General features: G+C 51.5%; 3 protein-coding genes across 3 annotated transcripts; 2 read left to right on the forward strand and 1 right to left on the reverse strand.

Moving 5' to 3' along the window:
- Positions 1–513: 513 nt before the first annotated feature.
- Positions 514–7,967, forward strand: TGME49_320620 (queuine tRNA ribosyl transferase). Its single transcript, XM_018783002.1, has 11 exons — positions 514–2,167; positions 2,379–2,453; positions 2,966–3,338; positions 3,596–3,648; positions 3,781–4,226; positions 4,789–4,872; positions 5,425–5,500; positions 5,834–6,151; positions 6,498–6,568; positions 7,068–7,169; positions 7,424–7,967. Exons 1-11 carry the CDS (start codon positions 989–991, stop codon positions 7,491–7,493), a joined length of 2,847 nt encoding a protein of 948 aa, XP_018638075.1. The 5' UTR covers positions 514–988; the 3' UTR covers positions 7,494–7,967.
- A 275-nt stretch (positions 7,968–8,242) lies between these two features.
- On the reverse strand, positions 8,243–11,918 carry TGME49_320610 (hypothetical protein; the record flags this gene model as incomplete). Its single annotated transcript, XM_018783001.1, has 3 exons — positions 11,893–11,918; positions 9,519–11,362; positions 8,243–9,030 (listed from the first exon to the last, which is right to left on the reverse strand). The coding sequence occupies exons 2-3, from the start codon at positions 11,044–11,046 to the stop codon at positions 8,243–8,245; spliced, it is 2,316 nt and encodes a 771-aa protein (XP_018638074.1). The 5' UTR covers positions 11,047–11,362; positions 11,893–11,918.
- Positions 11,919–14,157: 2,239 nt separating this feature from the next.
- TGME49_320600 (cold-shock DNA-binding domain-containing protein) lies at positions 14,158–16,527 on the forward strand (the record flags this gene model as incomplete). The annotated part of the gene is made up of 5 exons (XM_002369876.2): positions 14,158–14,334; positions 14,489–14,514; positions 14,844–14,937; positions 15,119–15,298; positions 15,691–16,527. The coding sequence occupies 5 exons, from the start codon at positions 14,158–14,160 to the stop codon at positions 15,841–15,843; spliced, it is 630 nt and encodes a 209-aa protein (XP_002369917.1). The 3' UTR covers positions 15,844–16,527.
- Between the last annotated feature and the right edge of the window lie 1,459 nt (positions 16,528–17,986).

Below are 17,986 nucleotides of genomic sequence, written 5' to 3' on the forward strand. Positions count from 1 at the left end.
GTGATCATCTCTCTCATTCGCGCTGTACAACACATAGTGACAGGCAGTACATAGTTGCCGATATCCTGCTCTCTTCGCTTTCAGCTCACCCACTATTGGAGAGCGCAGGAATCTGCCCTCACCTACAGCAATTCTTTTGGCACTCTTATTGTGTGAAAAGAATGCAGACAAGAGAGTCCTAGCTACTGTTTTACCACCATCGCAACTGTGTTCCACGAAATGGCAGCAGAGCGAACCCCGGAAACAGCAATTTTTGGAAGCCGCACAGAAGAAACGACCCACTTCCATCCAACCCAGGCTTTAAGAATTGTCGGAGCATCACTCCGTAGCAGAAGAAACCGCAGTGTCCCGATATTTCGACGAATCTTCGTTTACCTCCCGGAAAATGGCGGCAGAATCAAAAACCAGATGCATGCAACCCCGGCCAGTTTGACTTACGTCAAAGTACGCTTGTCTTGCGTGCTGTGGCTTGCGCTCCTGGTGTTCAGCGCGGTACACTTTTTAATGCATTGACACAATCGTGTGTTTTTTCGTTGTCATTCGCGTATGAATCGTTTGACGCCATGTTGGTGTCGAAACGACCCTGTAAAATAAACCCAGAATCCACAAAGCAAATCTCAGGTCAGCCACTGCGGAAAGATAGCGTCGATTTAGTTTGGTGTACCATGGAAGCGTGTCGTGTGCAAGCCGGCAGCCCAGCCCCACAAGGGAAAGAAAGCTGTAGTTTCTTTCTGGGATCATTCTAGGCTTTCGAGGATGCGGGAAATGGGTGAATGCGGTGTTCACAGAGTGTATCTGACAAGTCTTCGCCGCGGCCTTGCCTGTGCTTCAGGTTCGACCGAAGGTGAGACACACACCACTCGCGTCTGTTTCATTTTGGAGTTCTGCCGTTACGCGCAAACAATACGTCACTCGCCATCGCGTCTTCACACGGCACAGCCATGTTGGCGAAACCCGCACGTCAATTCCTGCCCTTCCACTGCCTGTCATGCCTGGATCCCACCGTGATCTCTTCACCTTGATGTCATGTTTTGCCTTATTTCCTCCAGCTGCGCAATCGCTGCACCTTGGAGTGATAAAAACGATGGATTCACTTCTGAGTGGGTGGATGCTCCACCCGGCCCTCTTTGGTGTGAAGCGTGACTGTTTACCAACCTACACAGGCGGGAATCGTCGTGTGTCGGCACCCAGCCGACGCAGGACGAACCGCTGTTCTTCGTTAAAATCACCCCCGCTGCGTTTGTCGAGACGCTCTGCAGTCGTCAGTATCTTCCTGCTCAGCATCTGCGGGCACATTTGGGGTCGGGAGTGGGGGAGTGCGACGCGAACGGCGGTCCTCCATTCATTTCCCTGTTCTCCTTTGGACGCGTCGCCGATTCCCGTGCAGATCCACAGGGTTGCCAGACACTCGCATTCTAGAACTTGCACCCGCCGCTGGCAGAACTTTTCCTCCGCGCTGCCTCCTGGGACACAGTGTAGCGTCACCTTCCCGGAGCATTTCCGGTCGCCCAGAACTGGTTCCCGCCCCGGTACACTGGCACTCTTTGCCTTTCTCCAAAAGCGCGTGTTCTCAAATGATACGGCTACGGGAAGCCATCCTATTTTTCTCTCCGTCTTCCGTGAAGCTCAAAAGCCGTCTCTTGGCTCATGCCACCGCAAAACCCATACGCCCTGTGTCCGTCTTTTCTCAACACCTTCTCCGAAGGAGCCAGGACGGCGGGTGGGAAGTTCACGGATTTGTGTCGGTTTTCTTGGTGGCTGCCTGTCGAAGAAGCAGGCGCGGCTCCCGTGGAGGTGGGCCGCAGACTACCAGCTCTTCAGGTCCACACAGCAGCGGCACTGGACGGTGTCTCACAGTGCAACGCTGGACAGCTTTGGAGCGAATTCGCGAATGCGCAGGGTACCTCGAGAGGGAGGAAACACCTCGAGAGCCACTCGAGCCAAGAGCAGACTGTACGGGGGCATGGTCCCGTCCCTTCAAAGCGGATTGTCTTTGCCGGACATCATCACCGGGCGGGAGGAAGGGAGTCCGAAGGCGGGAACGCCCCGCGTAGGTTTGATTCGGACCCGTTTCGGGGATGTGGAGACACCCAACTTCATCCTCTGCGGCACCAAAGCCACAGTGAAAGGCATCACTGTCGAAATGCTCCGTGAAGCAAACACACAGGTGCGGTCCGACTGTTGAAAGGCCGGTTTGCGTCCTCCGAGAACGAAGTAGGGGAAACGACATGCAGCGGTGGTCCTTTTTTCACGATTGCCGCATGTTTGCTCAGAGTCTGCGAGTTTTACTTCGTCTGTGCGAAGGAATGGATTTAAAGACTTGTCAATCGTACCCCAGTGCTCATTTTCCAGTACGGCTGTGGTGTCTTGTCTCTCAGATCATTCTTGCCAACACCTACCACTTGCTAGTGTATCCGGGTCCAGAAGTCATTGAACGCTTGGGCGGACTTCAGGTACTTTTCTGTCTTAGAACTCTCCTGACGCACATCCATTGGTTTTCTAGAACTTGCAAGTGCTTCTTTTCTTTTTTTTAAGCCTATTTTTCGGGATTGAAGCTTTATCAGCGACAGGGTGCCCGGTCGTGTGTGGTCCATGATTGCTCCTACAGGAACAATTGAGACTGGCAATGTGCAACAATGTAGTTTGTATCGTGTTGCCTGTCGTGGCGAAACTCTTTCCCTAGAAAGAACTTTGCTTCTGTCGGAGAAATTGCAGGAGGGCAGTCTTGTTCCTACGTCGTGACAGGGGCACCAACGTGCTCTTCTGCTGACTGCATTTCGAACTCCTTACCCGATGCAATTCTACCTCGTTCTCCTCCGCCAGGACTTATATGCAGCGCATATCCAGTGCACGGCACTGTTTCTTAGAAGCGTTTCTCGAGGTTTCGGTCTCCTGTGTTCCTGCGAGGGAATGTCTTCCAAAGTATCGACCGGGAGTGTATTGGATTTCTCTTTGTTTTCCTCAGCATTTCACCGGCTGGCACGGCCCGATGTTCACCGACAGCGGCGGCTACCAGATTTTTTCTCTGCACCATGGCAGCATTGCCGATGAGGTGAAGGGCCGTCGGCGGGGTAGTGTCAATCGCGGCGAATCGGTTTCAAGGGCGTCTGTGCCTGGAGCCTTGGAAGGCGACAGAGGTGATAAGCTGGACGCCGAGAGCCGCCTCAACAATGAAGGCCGTTTCGACGACGCTGTGTTCGACAGAGACACAGATGGGGACGATCCAAACTCGCACTTACTCCGTCTAGATGAAACAGGAGCCGTTTTCCGCAGTTACCACACGGGACAGCGGATTGAGTTGACTCCCGAAAGAGCTATGGAAGCTCAGGCACAACTCGGTGGGCAGCGTACAGGCGTATGGAAAAATACGTTTCAGAACGAATGTGGGTGATGCCCAGGTGCAGGTGTGGCGGCTCCAGCCATTTCTCGTCAGTTGAACACGATGTTAGAGTCACTGCTTCGGCTGCGTCGTGGACCGTTTGCATGCACGACAGAGCAGCGTTGCTTGCGTTCTACGAGAAGCACTGCGTGTGTTCGAGTGGAAACCTTCCGAGTAGGCGCGCGCCCCCGCGTCTCTGTGTGGCACCTTCTTCAGGAGCGGACCTCATTGTTGCACTCGATGAATGCACGCCGTTCCACACTTCCAAGGTAAGGCCTGGCCGAGTTGGGATGTCTCGTCTGCTGCCCGACAGGCGCCCTTTGACTGCCGAGGCCCCCACAGACCCATTGGATTCGGTTTCTTGACACTTCAATCAGAGTTCCGCGTCTCCTGTCCCTCAGGGTTACACGGCGGCTTCGATGCGACGGTCTCACCGGTGGGCTCTTCGGTGTCTTGTCGCTCTCAGTCGCCTCAGGGAAATGCGGGGTGGACTGCCTCCACAGTTCCCCGTGTTTTACGAAAAATATCCAGCGACAAGCCAGCCAGCTTGTCGGTCTCCTTCCTGTGACGCCGTTCTGAGTGGCGTCCGGAAACGCTCGGTAAATAGGGTCACTGCCGACGACTCGGAAGAGTCCACGCGGTCTGCCCAGTCCATTTCTGTGGGTCCGCGAAGCCATGCAGAGTGCCCCATCTGCTCTGCGTCTCGGGACCACGCAACGACAAAGCCTGCAGGGCATGGACTCGACTCTCACGACCCTCAGGCGTTTCCTCAACAAGGTTTATACGGAGTTGTCCAGGGCGGCGTCTACAGAGATTTGAGGGAGGAGAGCGTCAGCTTTGTGAACGAGTGAGGAGCGGGGAAATTCAGGAACTATAGCCGAGCAGTGGAACGTGGACGACCAGGCACAGATTCGCAGTTGACTTCCTGGACGCTCTGATGACGTCTGGGCGGGCTCTATAGTGGAAAGGCGACCTGCAGTCCTTTCGGTGATTCGGTTCATGCAATCTAGGTGTGCAAGCCGCACCACCTTCTGAGCTTTTCTAGGTCTCTGTGCTGGTATTCTGAAATCGGCAACAAAATAGGCTTTGCGAACAACCCGAATAAAAGCGAACCCATGTGGAATGAGTGGAATGCCGTGGGATGGAAGTCAACACTGTTTATTCGTCTCAATCAGGCCGGGGTGGAGTCGGGGTGTACACAACTTATACAGAACTTGGTTTTCATACCTTTACCGGAAAATCCACGATGGGTGCAATCGCAGCTGAGACGATACGTGAGAACGAGCGGCTTTCTCAACGGCAATAGTGACCAGTCTGGTTCTCCTGGGGCATGTCAGCAGAGGAACCTATAGGGATCTAACTTTTCTGTAGTGTGAATGTGTTTTTTGGCCATGTTCTGTTTCGGACAGACATCCGTTTTTCGGATCGGCAATCGGTGGCAGCTTAGGAGCTGACAGCGAGCAGATGCATGCAGTCGTTCGAGAAACTGCACAGTAAGCCGATGTAGAATACCAACAAGTCATCAACTGCCAACAATACTACCACACGCAACAGACACTGTGTTCGTGTGGAAACTGCGCCAAGTCCGTTCTACGGTTCAAGTAACTTTTGAGCGACATTTTGTGCGTGTGCTTCTTCGGACGGGACGACACAGCGAGGTGATGTCTCTTGTCCCATTTGTTCTTTTTGTTTTCAGCTGTGTATGAGTTTCCTTCGTTTCACTTCGCTTTCCACCTGATCCCCTTTGCGGCTTTTGCTGTTGGCATGACGTGATGCGTGTGGACTCTCTTCGATCTGGACTAAACCTGGGCTGCGGTTACAGACGTGCATTCGTGTGAGCACAACGTCACTTCAGCTTGCTGAGAAAGGCAGTCCACCTATTCGTGAAAGAGTATCGCCGAGGCTTCAGAAGCTCGAAGTGTCTTCGGGAGCCCAGTGGCGTCTTAGGTGTCGGTTCCATTGTTGCCGCCTCCTGTATCCACAGACTGCGATCGGTCGAGCAATACGTCCGTGAACAGGGTTTGTGTTTTTCCCGCTTGTTGCAGGCAGTTGCGAAGAGACCGGCCCATCCATTTGCTGGGGATCGGACGCATGCGTGACATTTTCCACGGTGTCAGGCAGGTACTTGTAGCTGCGCCTACCGTAGCCGTCGAGATACTGGTGCACAGAGCATTCGCTCCGCATGCCTAAACCCTAACCCCCCCCCTTCTGTCCCAGGATGTCCTTAGTCAGCTGGTTCACGCTATTTTGATAAATCTGGTCAGTGGCGTTGTTCGCAGAAAGCTCCACTCTTTTTACCACAGGTTTGATCTTTGAACGACTTCACGATTACTTGGTATTTTCCGAACAGGCGCCCAAATTAAAGAGAGAGATCATCTGCTTTCAGCTACGAGTGAATGCAACCAGGAGTCCAGTTCCACGTTCTGAACTTCTGTGATGCTCCCTTTTCCTTAGGGTATAGACACGTTTGATTGCGTCCATCCAACGCGGGCCGGACGCCATGGCAGCGCCCTCGTTCCGCTTGCGTTCTGGGAAGACAGCGGATCCGTTAATGTCCCACCATCTGCCTGCTGGGATTACGGCGACGCGAACACCGGCGCACGCAAAGTTGACAATGTAGCTCCGCGAACAGGAGTTCGAGCCTCGGCTCAAGAGTTGCCCAGTTTCTTGCCAGGTCAATCCGCGGCGCCATGTTTATCCGCTCGCCAGAGAAGGCGAACGGCCTTCCCTGCAGCAGCGCAGAGACCCAAGGAGTACGTGGACTTGCGAAATGTAAGTTGCATGGAGGTATTGTAAGAGGATAAACAGGCGATGACGGTGAGCAAGTCTCTCTTAAACTCTACGGTGTGCAGTAGTAGTCTTAAACGCACTATGGACGCGAAGACAATCCAGTACGAAATTCTGTCCGTGAAAATCAAAGGACCTGCCGTTGATTGTGTTTGTGAAACAGCTCGATGTCTCTGCTCTGATGATGATAATCGGCACAAGCGGGCGTGGGATCAGAGTGTGTCTGTGCCAAGCAGGTCAAAATACGCCACGCATGTGAACTGAACGTCCAAAGGTTTCGGGGGAGAGAGGGAATGAATGCGTATCTGTCGCGTTCTATGAATTTCCTCAGGCTGCGTTCAAGTTTGACGACAGACCCATTCTACCAAACTGTGGCTGTTACACGTGCAGAACCGCGAGCAGGTCAGTACAAGTCATTCAAGTGGAAAGTTGCTCGGCATTCGTGGCTGGGATAGGCTCTACCTGCTGAAATGCTATTGACCCTGTTCATTCGTGTAGCATCTCTCGCTCGTGTTCTTGGGGGAAAACTTACTTTTGGACCTCAATATGGACTGGGACGAAAGAAGTTACCACATTCTCCGTGTTTAGACGGTTCCTCAGAGTTGGACAGCATATCAACCACTTAGCGGCAAACGTGTTTTTTCCAAAGAGAGACACCTCCAGCTTCGATCGAGCATTTCCTTTTAATCGTTTAACCGGCAGGAACAAAAGGTGAATCTAAACCAACACAAATCCAACGAACTTCGATCCTGAGCAGTGTCAGAATCACTACCAAGGCTGCTGTCAGGATATGCCGTTGATCACACTCTGACAGATAAATGTACCTACCACCTCACGCAACAGCCATCCTAAACATGTGCTCGGTTCCATAGCTCCTCTATCCAAGCCTGTTTCATCTCAGGGCGTACTTGCACTATCTCTTGAAGGCCGGAGAGCAGCTGGGAGGAGTGCTTGTTACTGTTCACAACATCTTTACCATGAACAGGCTCATGGGTAGCATCAGGTGAGTGTGGATGACAGCAGAAGTACACCCACGTACAAACAGTGGTGGATGTTTGTAACTAGAAATGACAAGAAGATAGAGAGCCGAACCACCTCGTGTATCCTCGCTGTGTGAAAACTGTTGAATCGCTTCATCCGTGGCGGTAGCTGATCATTCGGTGAACATGCCTGCTTGTGTAAGATGTACTAGGCTACACTTTTCCATTTTGTCGATGTCGGCAGTCGAGCAGTGCTGTCTTCTGTGCATGTTCATAGGCAAGCGATCCTACAAAATAGGCTCGACGAAGAAGAAGGAAAGTGGATACATCCGCTGATGCGGCTTTGAGAACCTGGTGAGACGGGAGTACCGCGGCGTCACTTGTCTAGATTTCCGCGCATACCCAAAGACAGAGGACTGGAACGGCATTTTTGCATTGTGGGTGAAATCACAGGTTGGCAAGCCACATTTGCCCTAAGATTCAGGTGTCACTTCCTAAGCTCTATCGCACTGGCTGCTACATCTTAGTGCGCATATTTGGATCCACCGTACTTTAAATTGTTCGGTGGAGCCGAGTCACCGAATGCTGCTTTGTCCGGAATTGTACGGTATTCCAGCGTAAGAGTTGATACGTTCCCCGGCAATACAACTCCGCCACCGCATAAACTGCAGTTTTGTACCTCGCGATGGTGGTCGTCTATGTGCGCATGCTCTCCCAAGCATACATCTACAAAAAAATAATTCAAAATCCGTTTGTGTGTGCGACTAAGGTCTGCGAGAAAAGATTGACTACACTGCGCGCCTGACCGTGACTCAGCACACGAAGATCCATATCCATCCGCAGTGGAGCCCGCCAATCCTTCACGCGTGTTAGGCGCATCACTCATCACCGGTTCTCGTTACCGAAACTTTACCGAGTCCCAGTCCACATTAGTCTCAGAAGCACAGCGAATTTTCTACTGGATCCTATATGAGAGTTTGAGGAAATACCTAACCATGAGAGTATCTGGTGAATGCTGACGATGTTGAGTCATCGCGTACAGTAGCAGATGTCCAACTGTAACGTCAAGTAGCTTGAACTGTGACGGTCGGTTTTTTCACAAGCATAGAGTAACCCGATGTTCTTGCTTAACGAGTGGTGGAGGCCAAGCGAAGATATTTCTCAACTCCTCGACATCAACAGGTGCATGCATTACGAATGACGGAGCGGACCGCATCCATGAATCGCTTCCAACCAGGGCAAGAATCTCAGAGAAACGAATTTGTTTTCCTGGTTCCTTTTTTGTACCATTAGTTGCGAGAGTGTGCCCTGGCGCGTATGTAGTTTCGTCAGTTCTGCGAAAGCGGATGCCTGCAACTACCTCGTGTCGATAGGTATATTTTGTAACATTTGATATCTGCAGCTGCGCTGAAACTGCTTCATGATCGGCTTTTGAGAAATCGGAGCTAAAGTTCGCTGGATGTGCGCTTTTTGCGTCCCCTGTGTGCCCTTCCCCGAGTTGGCTGTTCGCGTGTCGCGGAGCTGGCAACGACATGCTATGTGTCGGCTGCAGGCGCTGTTTTCCGCTATCCCTGCCTGAACCGCCTTCGGCACTGCTTCCCTCTGCCTCACGTCTTGCTTCCTGACTATAGACAGGTTCGCCAGCTCCCAAGCGTAGACACACACTGGTCGCATCCTCGGCCCTACCGCACGCCATTAACTGGATTAACTGTTTCATCGATACCACTGTGCCTGGTACAGCTGCTACTGCGGACGCCTTAATCTCGGCAAGGACAACAGCTCGAAGTCGGTCTGCGTGTGGATACACAGCGCACTGAAGAAGGAAAGGAAGGGGAGCTCTCTCTTGACTTAAGAGGGCACGGCGTGGGTCTACGCCAGATGAAGCTGAACGCATGCACCGAAAAAGAAATTGACCAAATGACAACCAATATCCACGCCTCGGGAGTATCCGTATTGTGCATCCCCGTCATAAAGAAGCCTTTCAAAAAACAGAGCAAATAAAAACAATTACCTCGACCTATGACTGCATACTGTTTGACGGCAGTAGTTACATGGTATCCGAGTCGCGATGCCCAAGAATACTACCACATGCTCGAAAAAACCAGCAACTTCCAAGGACTGAGTGACTCCCTAGCCACAGCCGGTTCGTGACAGCACATATACGGTCGATTAAGAACAAAAATGTCGGAAACATGGCCCAGAGTATATCGTAGTAAACTTTTTGATCGCGAGAACCACAGAAGCGACCGACATGAGTCGCGACACAGAACGCCACGGGTCTGTTTGCATTTCTATGTGTGCTGACACATCGTGTATAACGAAGCCAGTGACTAAACGCAGCTCTGACGGTCGTCTGGGTTTCGTGAACTTGCCTTGAATAGTCATTCGGAGTGCCAAAACAGACCAGGGAAGGTCGTTCAACCAGACACCGAGAGCTCTGGTTATCTCCTGAATCACAAAAATGCTTCTTTCCTGTCCTGAGTTAAACATCGTTTGAACAGGCACAGCGAGTGTCTGGGACAACAAGAAAACGGCGACGACCTCGTCAATTTCTGAGATTTCGACGCCCAGTCCCCTGGCAAATTCCTCGAGCTCCGATCGGGTTTCTTCCGACGACACCTTGTGGCTACCTGGACCACTAATCCTGCAGTCAGCTCCCATCTTGTGTTCTCTTTTTTTTCGCCGCTTCAACAATCGAAAGCGCCGCGATTCTCGGAGAGTGATGCCGAGGAGTTGTACAAGGCATGAGGACAGAAGAAAACGGTTGAGACTGGGAGAAAACCCAGAAACTCTAAAGGTCGCTTCAGGAGATACTTCCTGTACCTGGGCGCCGTTATTCGCGGATTCAAGGTGGCTGTCTTTTGCAGCTGATTCTAATGGAGGCGTGCGTGCCGACAAGTGCCTTCCTGCTCCTGCTACCCCGCTCTCGCTAGAGTCGTACTGTCTGACCTCGATGTCGCTTAGGTTAGGCGAATGCGGCCGCCTAACCCAAGAAGCTGGCTCAGAGGACGCGGTAGACTTGCGGTACATTCCCCCACCCCAAAAGTACTCAGCAAACAGATGGAACCGTGCACACTGAAGGAGAATAACGAACAAATCCGGTGTATTCAGACGCTGGCGAACCGCATCCTGGCGGATGGCTCGCAGCCGATCTGAGAAAAACGAGTAAGCAATCGCAGCGGAGTTCCGTGGTGCGTTTTGACTAACGACTGTAGATATACCCTCTTCAGGCATATCAGGAAAGCTACCCGCTACCGGAGATCCCCCTTCACACGCACTGCCCCCGCCTACAGCAGATGTCGACGGGGATGCAGCTGCTCTGGCGGTATCTGCCGTTGTGGGCCCGAGCTCTCGCCTAAAATCTGAAGAGTTTGCGGTCGCTTCGTTTATCTTACGAACTATTTCTTGTTCCGGTTGTTCTGATTCAAGCTGTGGCCGACCGCACCGGCTACACCGTGCATTGTCCCCCGCCTTCCGCTCTGCTGGGGCAAGGTTTGGAGTCCTGTTGCCGGAAAAGCATTCAGAGAGAACTGATGGCAGAAGGCGGCGCAAAAGGTAGTCACAGCAGGGCAGTAAGGAGTCCCGCGGTCGGACGTCTGGAGACCCCGCAATGTTGTCCGGGACTTTCCCTTGACTGCAGGCACGGGACACACCCTTTTCGCCACTGCGACAACGGGATCTGGCATCACGCGAAGGCCCAGTTGACCTGACGAATTGAGTCACAAGGCACCGACCAGCTCCTACCTCGAAGGGGTGAAGCATCCGCATGCCAGTACGCGATTGGTATTCGGTCAAACTGCAAAAGTTCAGAGAAGAAAGAGCAGGGGTAGAACAGCAGAACGGCCGGGGCGATACAGAGGGCACTCCTCTACCTAGCACGAAGCTGTTTTGACCCGACATAGTGGTGGCTTTGTGTAGCAAGTCAAAGCGTTGGAGAAGAAGATGTGTCTGGTCTGCGGAGACCGACGAAGAAGGTCGTTGTCTAAATCGGTACAACAGCTCGTCTCCCCTGTATCTGGTTTATACAGTCAAACCTCCGGGCCCGAAGAAACAGGGCACGGCACACACGCGTTCCAGTTGTTCATCATCACGTGCAAAGGTTACAGGTTATAGTCTCCTGGTGAAGCAACAAGGGAGCCAGCACATCCGTTGTGGTGTGCTTTTCCAAGAGAAGGCGGTATAGAAGTCTGGTACCTCAGTGTAGTCAAGACTTCTCCTGGAGACAATACACATGATACGATAGACAGAAGTCAAAATCAAACGTAAAATGGACTGTTAAGTTGTACGTCTCGGATGGAACAAACCACAAAAAAAAACACCGGTACACACGAGTCACGCGCTAGCGCGCATGCACGCGTAAATCTCGTATACATCGAAGCCACAAGTCGCGCGAACTATTTGACTCGTTCTCATTGCCAGCGACTGTTTTTCATTAACACGATCTTTATCCTCAGTAATGGTTGCTCAAAAGGCAACTTTGTGTCATTGATGAGGAAACGGTGTCGGAAACACATCACATTTTGGAGCAGCGGATCAAGACGGTCGTCCATAGCGCTGAATCAGAGCCATTCGCACGCGGTCACGCCCTTGGGAAGAACCGTGCGTAGTGATATTCTTTTCAGTTACAAGTGTGGCAAACAGCGGAACTGCACAGGATCCCAGAGATCCACTGCAGAAGAAACTATCTTGGAGTCGGAAATACATGTGATGGATTTTTTCGCTGTTGATTCACGTGTGTTCAAGTACCACAGCTAGAGCTCGAGCCTTCGCAAAAAACAGCAGAATATTTTGCCGTTGAAAGCTCCGCTTCTTGACAGCCACCACGTGCTGGCAACGCAGCTGTGTGCCATCGTGACACAGTTTTCTCGCATCCTGTTATGCTTGTCGTTAGTACGGAACTGATGTCAACAAACGTCAATTGGTCGCATAGGATGGTGGTAGTGGCATTCAGAAAGAAACTCAGGCTTGTTTTGTAAAGACATTGTGTAATATTGGCCAGCTCACTTAAGTGTCACTGTTTATAGCAATGAAATGCGAGTTATGTGCAGCTTCAGTGCTACTTAAGGGATATGTATGGCAGCTTGGTTCGCTAAAGGCTGGAATGCGTTTTACAGAAAAAAGGGAAACGCTACACGAACCAACAATGGGATTAGTGCAAAAGCGGCTCCCCTGGGGGAAAATGAAGTGAGGGGAGGCATTGTGTTCACTCGGAGCAACTCATGGTCGAGTATCGCGGATGCGAATGTGAAGAAATCTCTCCGCTGTCAGCCTGTGACAGTAAGGTGTAATCCAGCTGATCCCCGCCGTGGGAGTCCACCAGTAGGACATTGCGGCAGCCCCCAACCGTTGAGGTACCACATGATGACACGATTGACACAGCAGCGTTCTGGTTAACTTGACCGCTATCGCCAAGGTTTATATCGTCGTAGTCTCAGGTTGTATGTTTTACCACTTGATCAAAAAGTCCTACCATCAGCAAAACGGGACAATGGGCGGTAGCACGCTGACGAGCATTAATTGCTTTACTTATTAGTGCAAATATTCGAGCATCAAATGCAGCCAGCAGGTATTTAAGATGCGGTTCAATAGGAGTACCGCGCATCTTCGGAAACAGACTAGTGCGAATGGGGTCATCCACGGTTGCTGCTCGGCGACACCTTAGGCATTCGAACATGCAGCAAGAAGGCAACAATAACAGGAGCAATGGTAGCTGTTTGAAGACCCCGTTTCTCTTGCCCTAGACATCGTCTTTCATTTTCATACAAGTACGAACGTTCTGAAGGTGCAATTAAGATGGCTGTTGAGAAGCTCTCTTCACCACCAGTGCATCACCGACAAAGGCGCTGTCAGTCTGTCCCTCCTCAAGAGGGTCGTCACCTAGACAAGTGAAGTTTCTTGCAGTTCTTGCCTGTTCCCACCTCTGGGAGGTTGCAGAGAAGACATGTGTGAGTCTAAGAGGTAATCTGGCATAAACAGTGGAGCCTATTGACAACAGCCGTCGCTGCGTGTTCTCAGACGCTGCTCTCGTTTTATCTGTCCAGTGTCCATTCTACTGAAAACCGCATAGACACAGAACCCAAATGTGGTAACATCCCTGTTACTTTTAAAGGAGCGGTGCTGGTGACGGATGGCAATCCTGACGCCGCCTGTGGACACCCTGGGGGAACACGTAACACAACATTCAGGCGCCTTAGTCACTTCAACTGCGTATGTCGAAAATGTTTCTTGCCGAGCAGACCGACATAATATCTGTTTTTGTGGACTGCTCTGTAGACACCTCTTGGCAGTTGCCGGTCACACACTCCTCGCTTTACAGTTAACAGCACCAGAGCTGCCATGAAAAAAGGTTTACTCTGCATGATCGCAGCAAGCGTCCGCGCTCGGCTGAACAAATTGCTTGTTGCCCTGTCTTTTGTCCCACATGAAGCCGCCTTCTAAAGAGTGAACTATTCTCAGGAGATTCTGGCGGAGCACAGCTTTCCGACATGGCGCTCGTTTCCCTAATAGGAACAAAAGTTTGCATAAGATATTATTGCACTACTGCTACCGTAAATACATTGCAACGGCCTCCCAACGAGGTGATCGCTGCCCCTGGGACGCATCCGCTTCCCTCTCCAGGACTGTGGCACTTCTGAAAGATGCAATAGCAGCTCGTGGAAAATAGGTATATCTGCTACAATTTCTAGCGGTCAGGGTTTGGAATATCGGTCACTCTCAAACCCGCGTAATGCCCAGCAATAAAATAGCTCCAGGGAAAGCCCCTTTATCTGTGCGCTGAACCTTAAAGCGGCACTCTGTTGCATAGCGAAGTGTTTTGCAGGCACTAGACGAGGGAGGCCGGATGAGGGATCGAAGGAGAGTTCACGTTGCCACGAACTGCAGCCACACCACGGACAAATCGCGCAGGGCAAACGTGGAGTTGCAATTTAAAAGGGGAGTCTTGCAGTTGACACCTTGTTTAGATGTGGCATCCTAGCACCCGGATCCACCACCCCGTTCCCACCTACCGTAATGGGTGTTTCTTCGAGTAAGGTTTTTGGATGGGGGTGGTTCTCGCTGCACTCTCGAGCTAGGAGTAAGTCGACCCAACCTCCCCGCACATCGTCCGAGACACTCGCTGCAGCCTGCAGCGCTCCCACCTCCACAAACCCGAAAACCCAGGTTGCGTGGAACCCACAGACCCGGTTGGTAAAGTTACTGGCCGGGTGGTCGGCACCCTCTCACTGCTGCCGTCGAGTGCTGTCGAGTGGGTACCCGCTAATGACGAAAGCGAAGTTGTGCTAGAGTTAGCGTAGAACGTCTGCAGCGTCGACAGGCTTGACCCACTTCTTTGCTCCTTCAGATCGTGTATTTTCGCATCTTCTTAAGGTGAGGAGCTAGGCGTAGTTTGAATACCATTTAGAACTGAGGAAAAAAATAAACAACTTAGGGGAGCAACGAACGTGCAACTGTCTGGAGTGGAAGCGGAGGCAGCGTCCACCGGTTTTCAAACCTGGGGAATTGCGGCTGCTTTTTTCCGTGATCGTTTTGAGAGCTTGGCGTCTTCCGTCCAGTCGAGTTTCCCGCCCGTACCTTCGTTGTTGTGCACGACAGTGCATCCGTTTTCTGCGGTAATCTTGCCATAGTTTGGTGTTAGTGCGATGCCCTCTGTGGGGACGGACTCACCTTTTGCCCCTCTTTGCGCTGTGCGTTTTCAGTTTCCCTTACTACCTTTCACAACTCTTCCGACCTCGACGCAAAATGGAGGACCAAATTCAGAGAGGCCACTGCAAATGGTTCGACTCGAAGAAGGTAAATCTGACGAACGGACGCAGCAGTTTCCCTGGAATCCTAAGATGTCACGGCTTTTTTCACCCTGCGCAGTCCGCCGCGGGTGCTTCTCGGGGAGGTGCAAGGAACGGGTTTGCATTCTCGACCTGTATCTCTCGAACTCTTTATCCGGAGCTCTTTAAATCTCTTGCGCTCTGTGCAGGGCTTCGGGTTCATCACTGCCGAGGACGGCACTGATCTTTTCGTGCACCAGACTGAGATCAAGGCTCAAGGTTTCAGAAACCTCGCTGAGGGTGAGAGCGTCGAGTTCCGCGTACAAGTTGGCCACGATGGAAAGAGAAAGGCCGTCAGCGTGACTGGCCCCAACGGCGACTTCGTGCAGGTGAGTTCCTTGAATCCGACCTCGCGTGTCTCGCCATGTGGTTCAGTTTCTTGCGGCCGTGGGTTCGCATCGGCGGTTGCGTTCCAAGCTTTTACCGGCTCCGTAACGTAGGGGAATAATCTCCTCATTTTCATCAACTATGGAGTTTTAATCTCCGTGTAGGGGTTATTCTCATGTGTGCGTATTCGATTTGAGTTACGCAGTTCTGGATCGCGGAGGATCATCTGTAGAGACAGCGTCTACCAATTCCTTTTATCGTTACTGTGTTTTTCAATGACATGCAGATGGTGTAGTTCTGCTCAACTGGGGAACCAAGGAGGCACAGAATGTACACGGATTATGTTTCCTGTGGCAGTGCAATTCAGGGTTCAACTTTTTTTGTTGTTGTGCAGGGTGAGCCTCGACCCCGAATGGACGCTGGTCGTGGTGGCTACCGCGGAGACGGCAACCAGGGTCCGAGATATGGGGGCCCCAACGCGGGCGGCTACAACACTGGGTACAACAACGGCTACGGGAACCCTGCTCCCGGCGGCTACGGCTATTAAATGTTTTGGTTGCTGAGTATCGGTGATAGTTGCTCTGCCAAGGAACGATTTTGTACGAAAGACCTTGCTGTTTTGCCTGGATCGATGACAAGCAGTCGCTTGATTCAGTCCGCTTGACTCGGAGGCCTCTGCAAAATGCAGTGGATCCGTCTGTCGGTCTCGTGGTAGATAAACTAGAGCTTCATTTTTCGACAGGTTCTGAGTCTTACTAATCGCGAGAGTTAACAGTATCGCTACGAGGGAAGGTTGTTGAGCTACCGAACGAACCGAGGTGTGCGTACATCAGGATAATTGCGTTTTAAGCGTGACAGTCGCCCCCAGAACAAATTACCAGCAACGTTTTATCGTTTTGGTCACTGGTGGATTCAGCGCGACGATTTACAAGTGAAAGACATCATTGTTACTGGTTTAAGCCGTTCAAACCGTAATTCTTGATCTCTAGACTCACCGTTGGCGAAATCATATCCTTCCTCTGATCCACTCTTTGTCACGGGCTTTCCAAGAAGTTCAAGGCTCCGGAAGTCGTCAGAGGGTGTCCGTCATTTGGGCAAGTTCCATCTTTCGTTGCATACGTATCGTGGCTTGGTCAAAGTGCTTCTTTCAGACGTGCCAAGTCTTAATGTGGATTTTCTTCCGCTTAAACGTAACAGCTTGCTCTGTCCAATTAAGAAGCTCTTCTCATCCGTTTCCAGACTGCGACTGGCAGAGACAGTATCCCTCAGCGCGTCGGCTGTTCTGCCACGCCACTGGCGTCGTGGATGGACTTTCGCTCGCCTTCAGCACAACGTCACACGGACGGCATTTGCTGTGAAACGAAGCCTCTGTGTTCACCATCCACAGTTACTGTATTTTCCATGGCGGGTTAGTGGTAGTCAGTTCAACGAGCTGCGCGCTACCTTCACCACACTTCACAAGTGATTTGTAGCGTCTGGCTTCACGAGGGGTTAACTCCACCATGGATACCCGCCTCCGTTCCTTCTGGTTGAACCCTGACTTGTCTGTTCAAGCGTGGCGGCGATTCTTCAAAACGAGGCATGCACAATACTGGCACGCGTGCTGAATGATCCGGTCACTACGCACCACACCTGATGGTTGCACGCGTAACAGCATAGTAGCCCGCTTCCATCTTCTGCAGAGAAGGGCTGTTATAAAGTCTTTCTGGTGAAACCTGATGGGATGACCCTGGGTAATATGGTGTTATCTTTCATGGCTGCACTAAATTCAACAAAATGACGCTGCTGTGGGTCGTCTGCTCGAAAGGGCAGTGAAGCTAGCCAGGTTGATATTATGCGGGGTTCTGATTGGGATTGGATCCTTTAGGCGACCAGTAATGGCTTCCTTGGGGGCAAGGGGAAAATAGTCCGAGTTACAAGCGATCAGATGGAGGATTATTCATCTGTCCCACCTTTTGACAGTGAGCAGGTAGGCCGAGCCGGCCACTGAGCGTTTTACCGAGGAGGCAAATTTACGATGCTTGCGCGCCAGCCAAAGCTGCTGTCGTTGTGGGGGGAGTGGTCAAATCATCACATGGGAAGGAATAACACCAAGATTTTTCTACGTGCGTGCGACTGTGGATGAAGCCACGCATTTCGTCCAAATCGGTTTTCCCACGTTGGGCAGGAAAAACTATTTGTACGAGGATTGTATCTGGGGACCTTCTGCCCGCAACTACGAACGTTGTCAGACATGGCTCTCCGCATACGGAGGGACAGCAACAATAAGCAGTCGATGTAACAAACAGCATAAACGAGTGGAACCATCTTACCACCATATCTGGGCACAACAAAGGCAATAAAGGCATGAAATGACCAGAAAGACAGCCAACTCTTCCTTCCTGGCACTCGCAACATACTTTGTGTTCCTGGGTGGTTCGAAAGTCGTTTTTCCAGGAACCAGCGCAATCTCCTATTTCTTAGGACCATGCGGTTGTGTGTTTGTAGCTCAGAGTAGATGCCAGGGGTAGTGGCGTCGGTTGGACACTGTTCTGTCCATTGAGTATAACTTGATGGTTGTAACTCGTGAGGATAGTAGAAGACAAGGCCTGAAGCGTCGTCTGCCTTGGTTTCATTTAAATGGTGCTGCATGTATCCAGCACAAAGAGCTCGGCTGGTAGTCCTTCTTCTGTGGAGAACTTTTCTAGTTG

Source organism: Toxoplasma gondii, chromosome IV (genome assembly GCF_000006565.2).
Source record: "Toxoplasma gondii ME49 chromosome IV, whole genome shotgun sequence".
Classification (NCBI taxonomy): domain Eukaryota; phylum Apicomplexa; class Conoidasida; order Eucoccidiorida; family Sarcocystidae; genus Toxoplasma; species Toxoplasma gondii.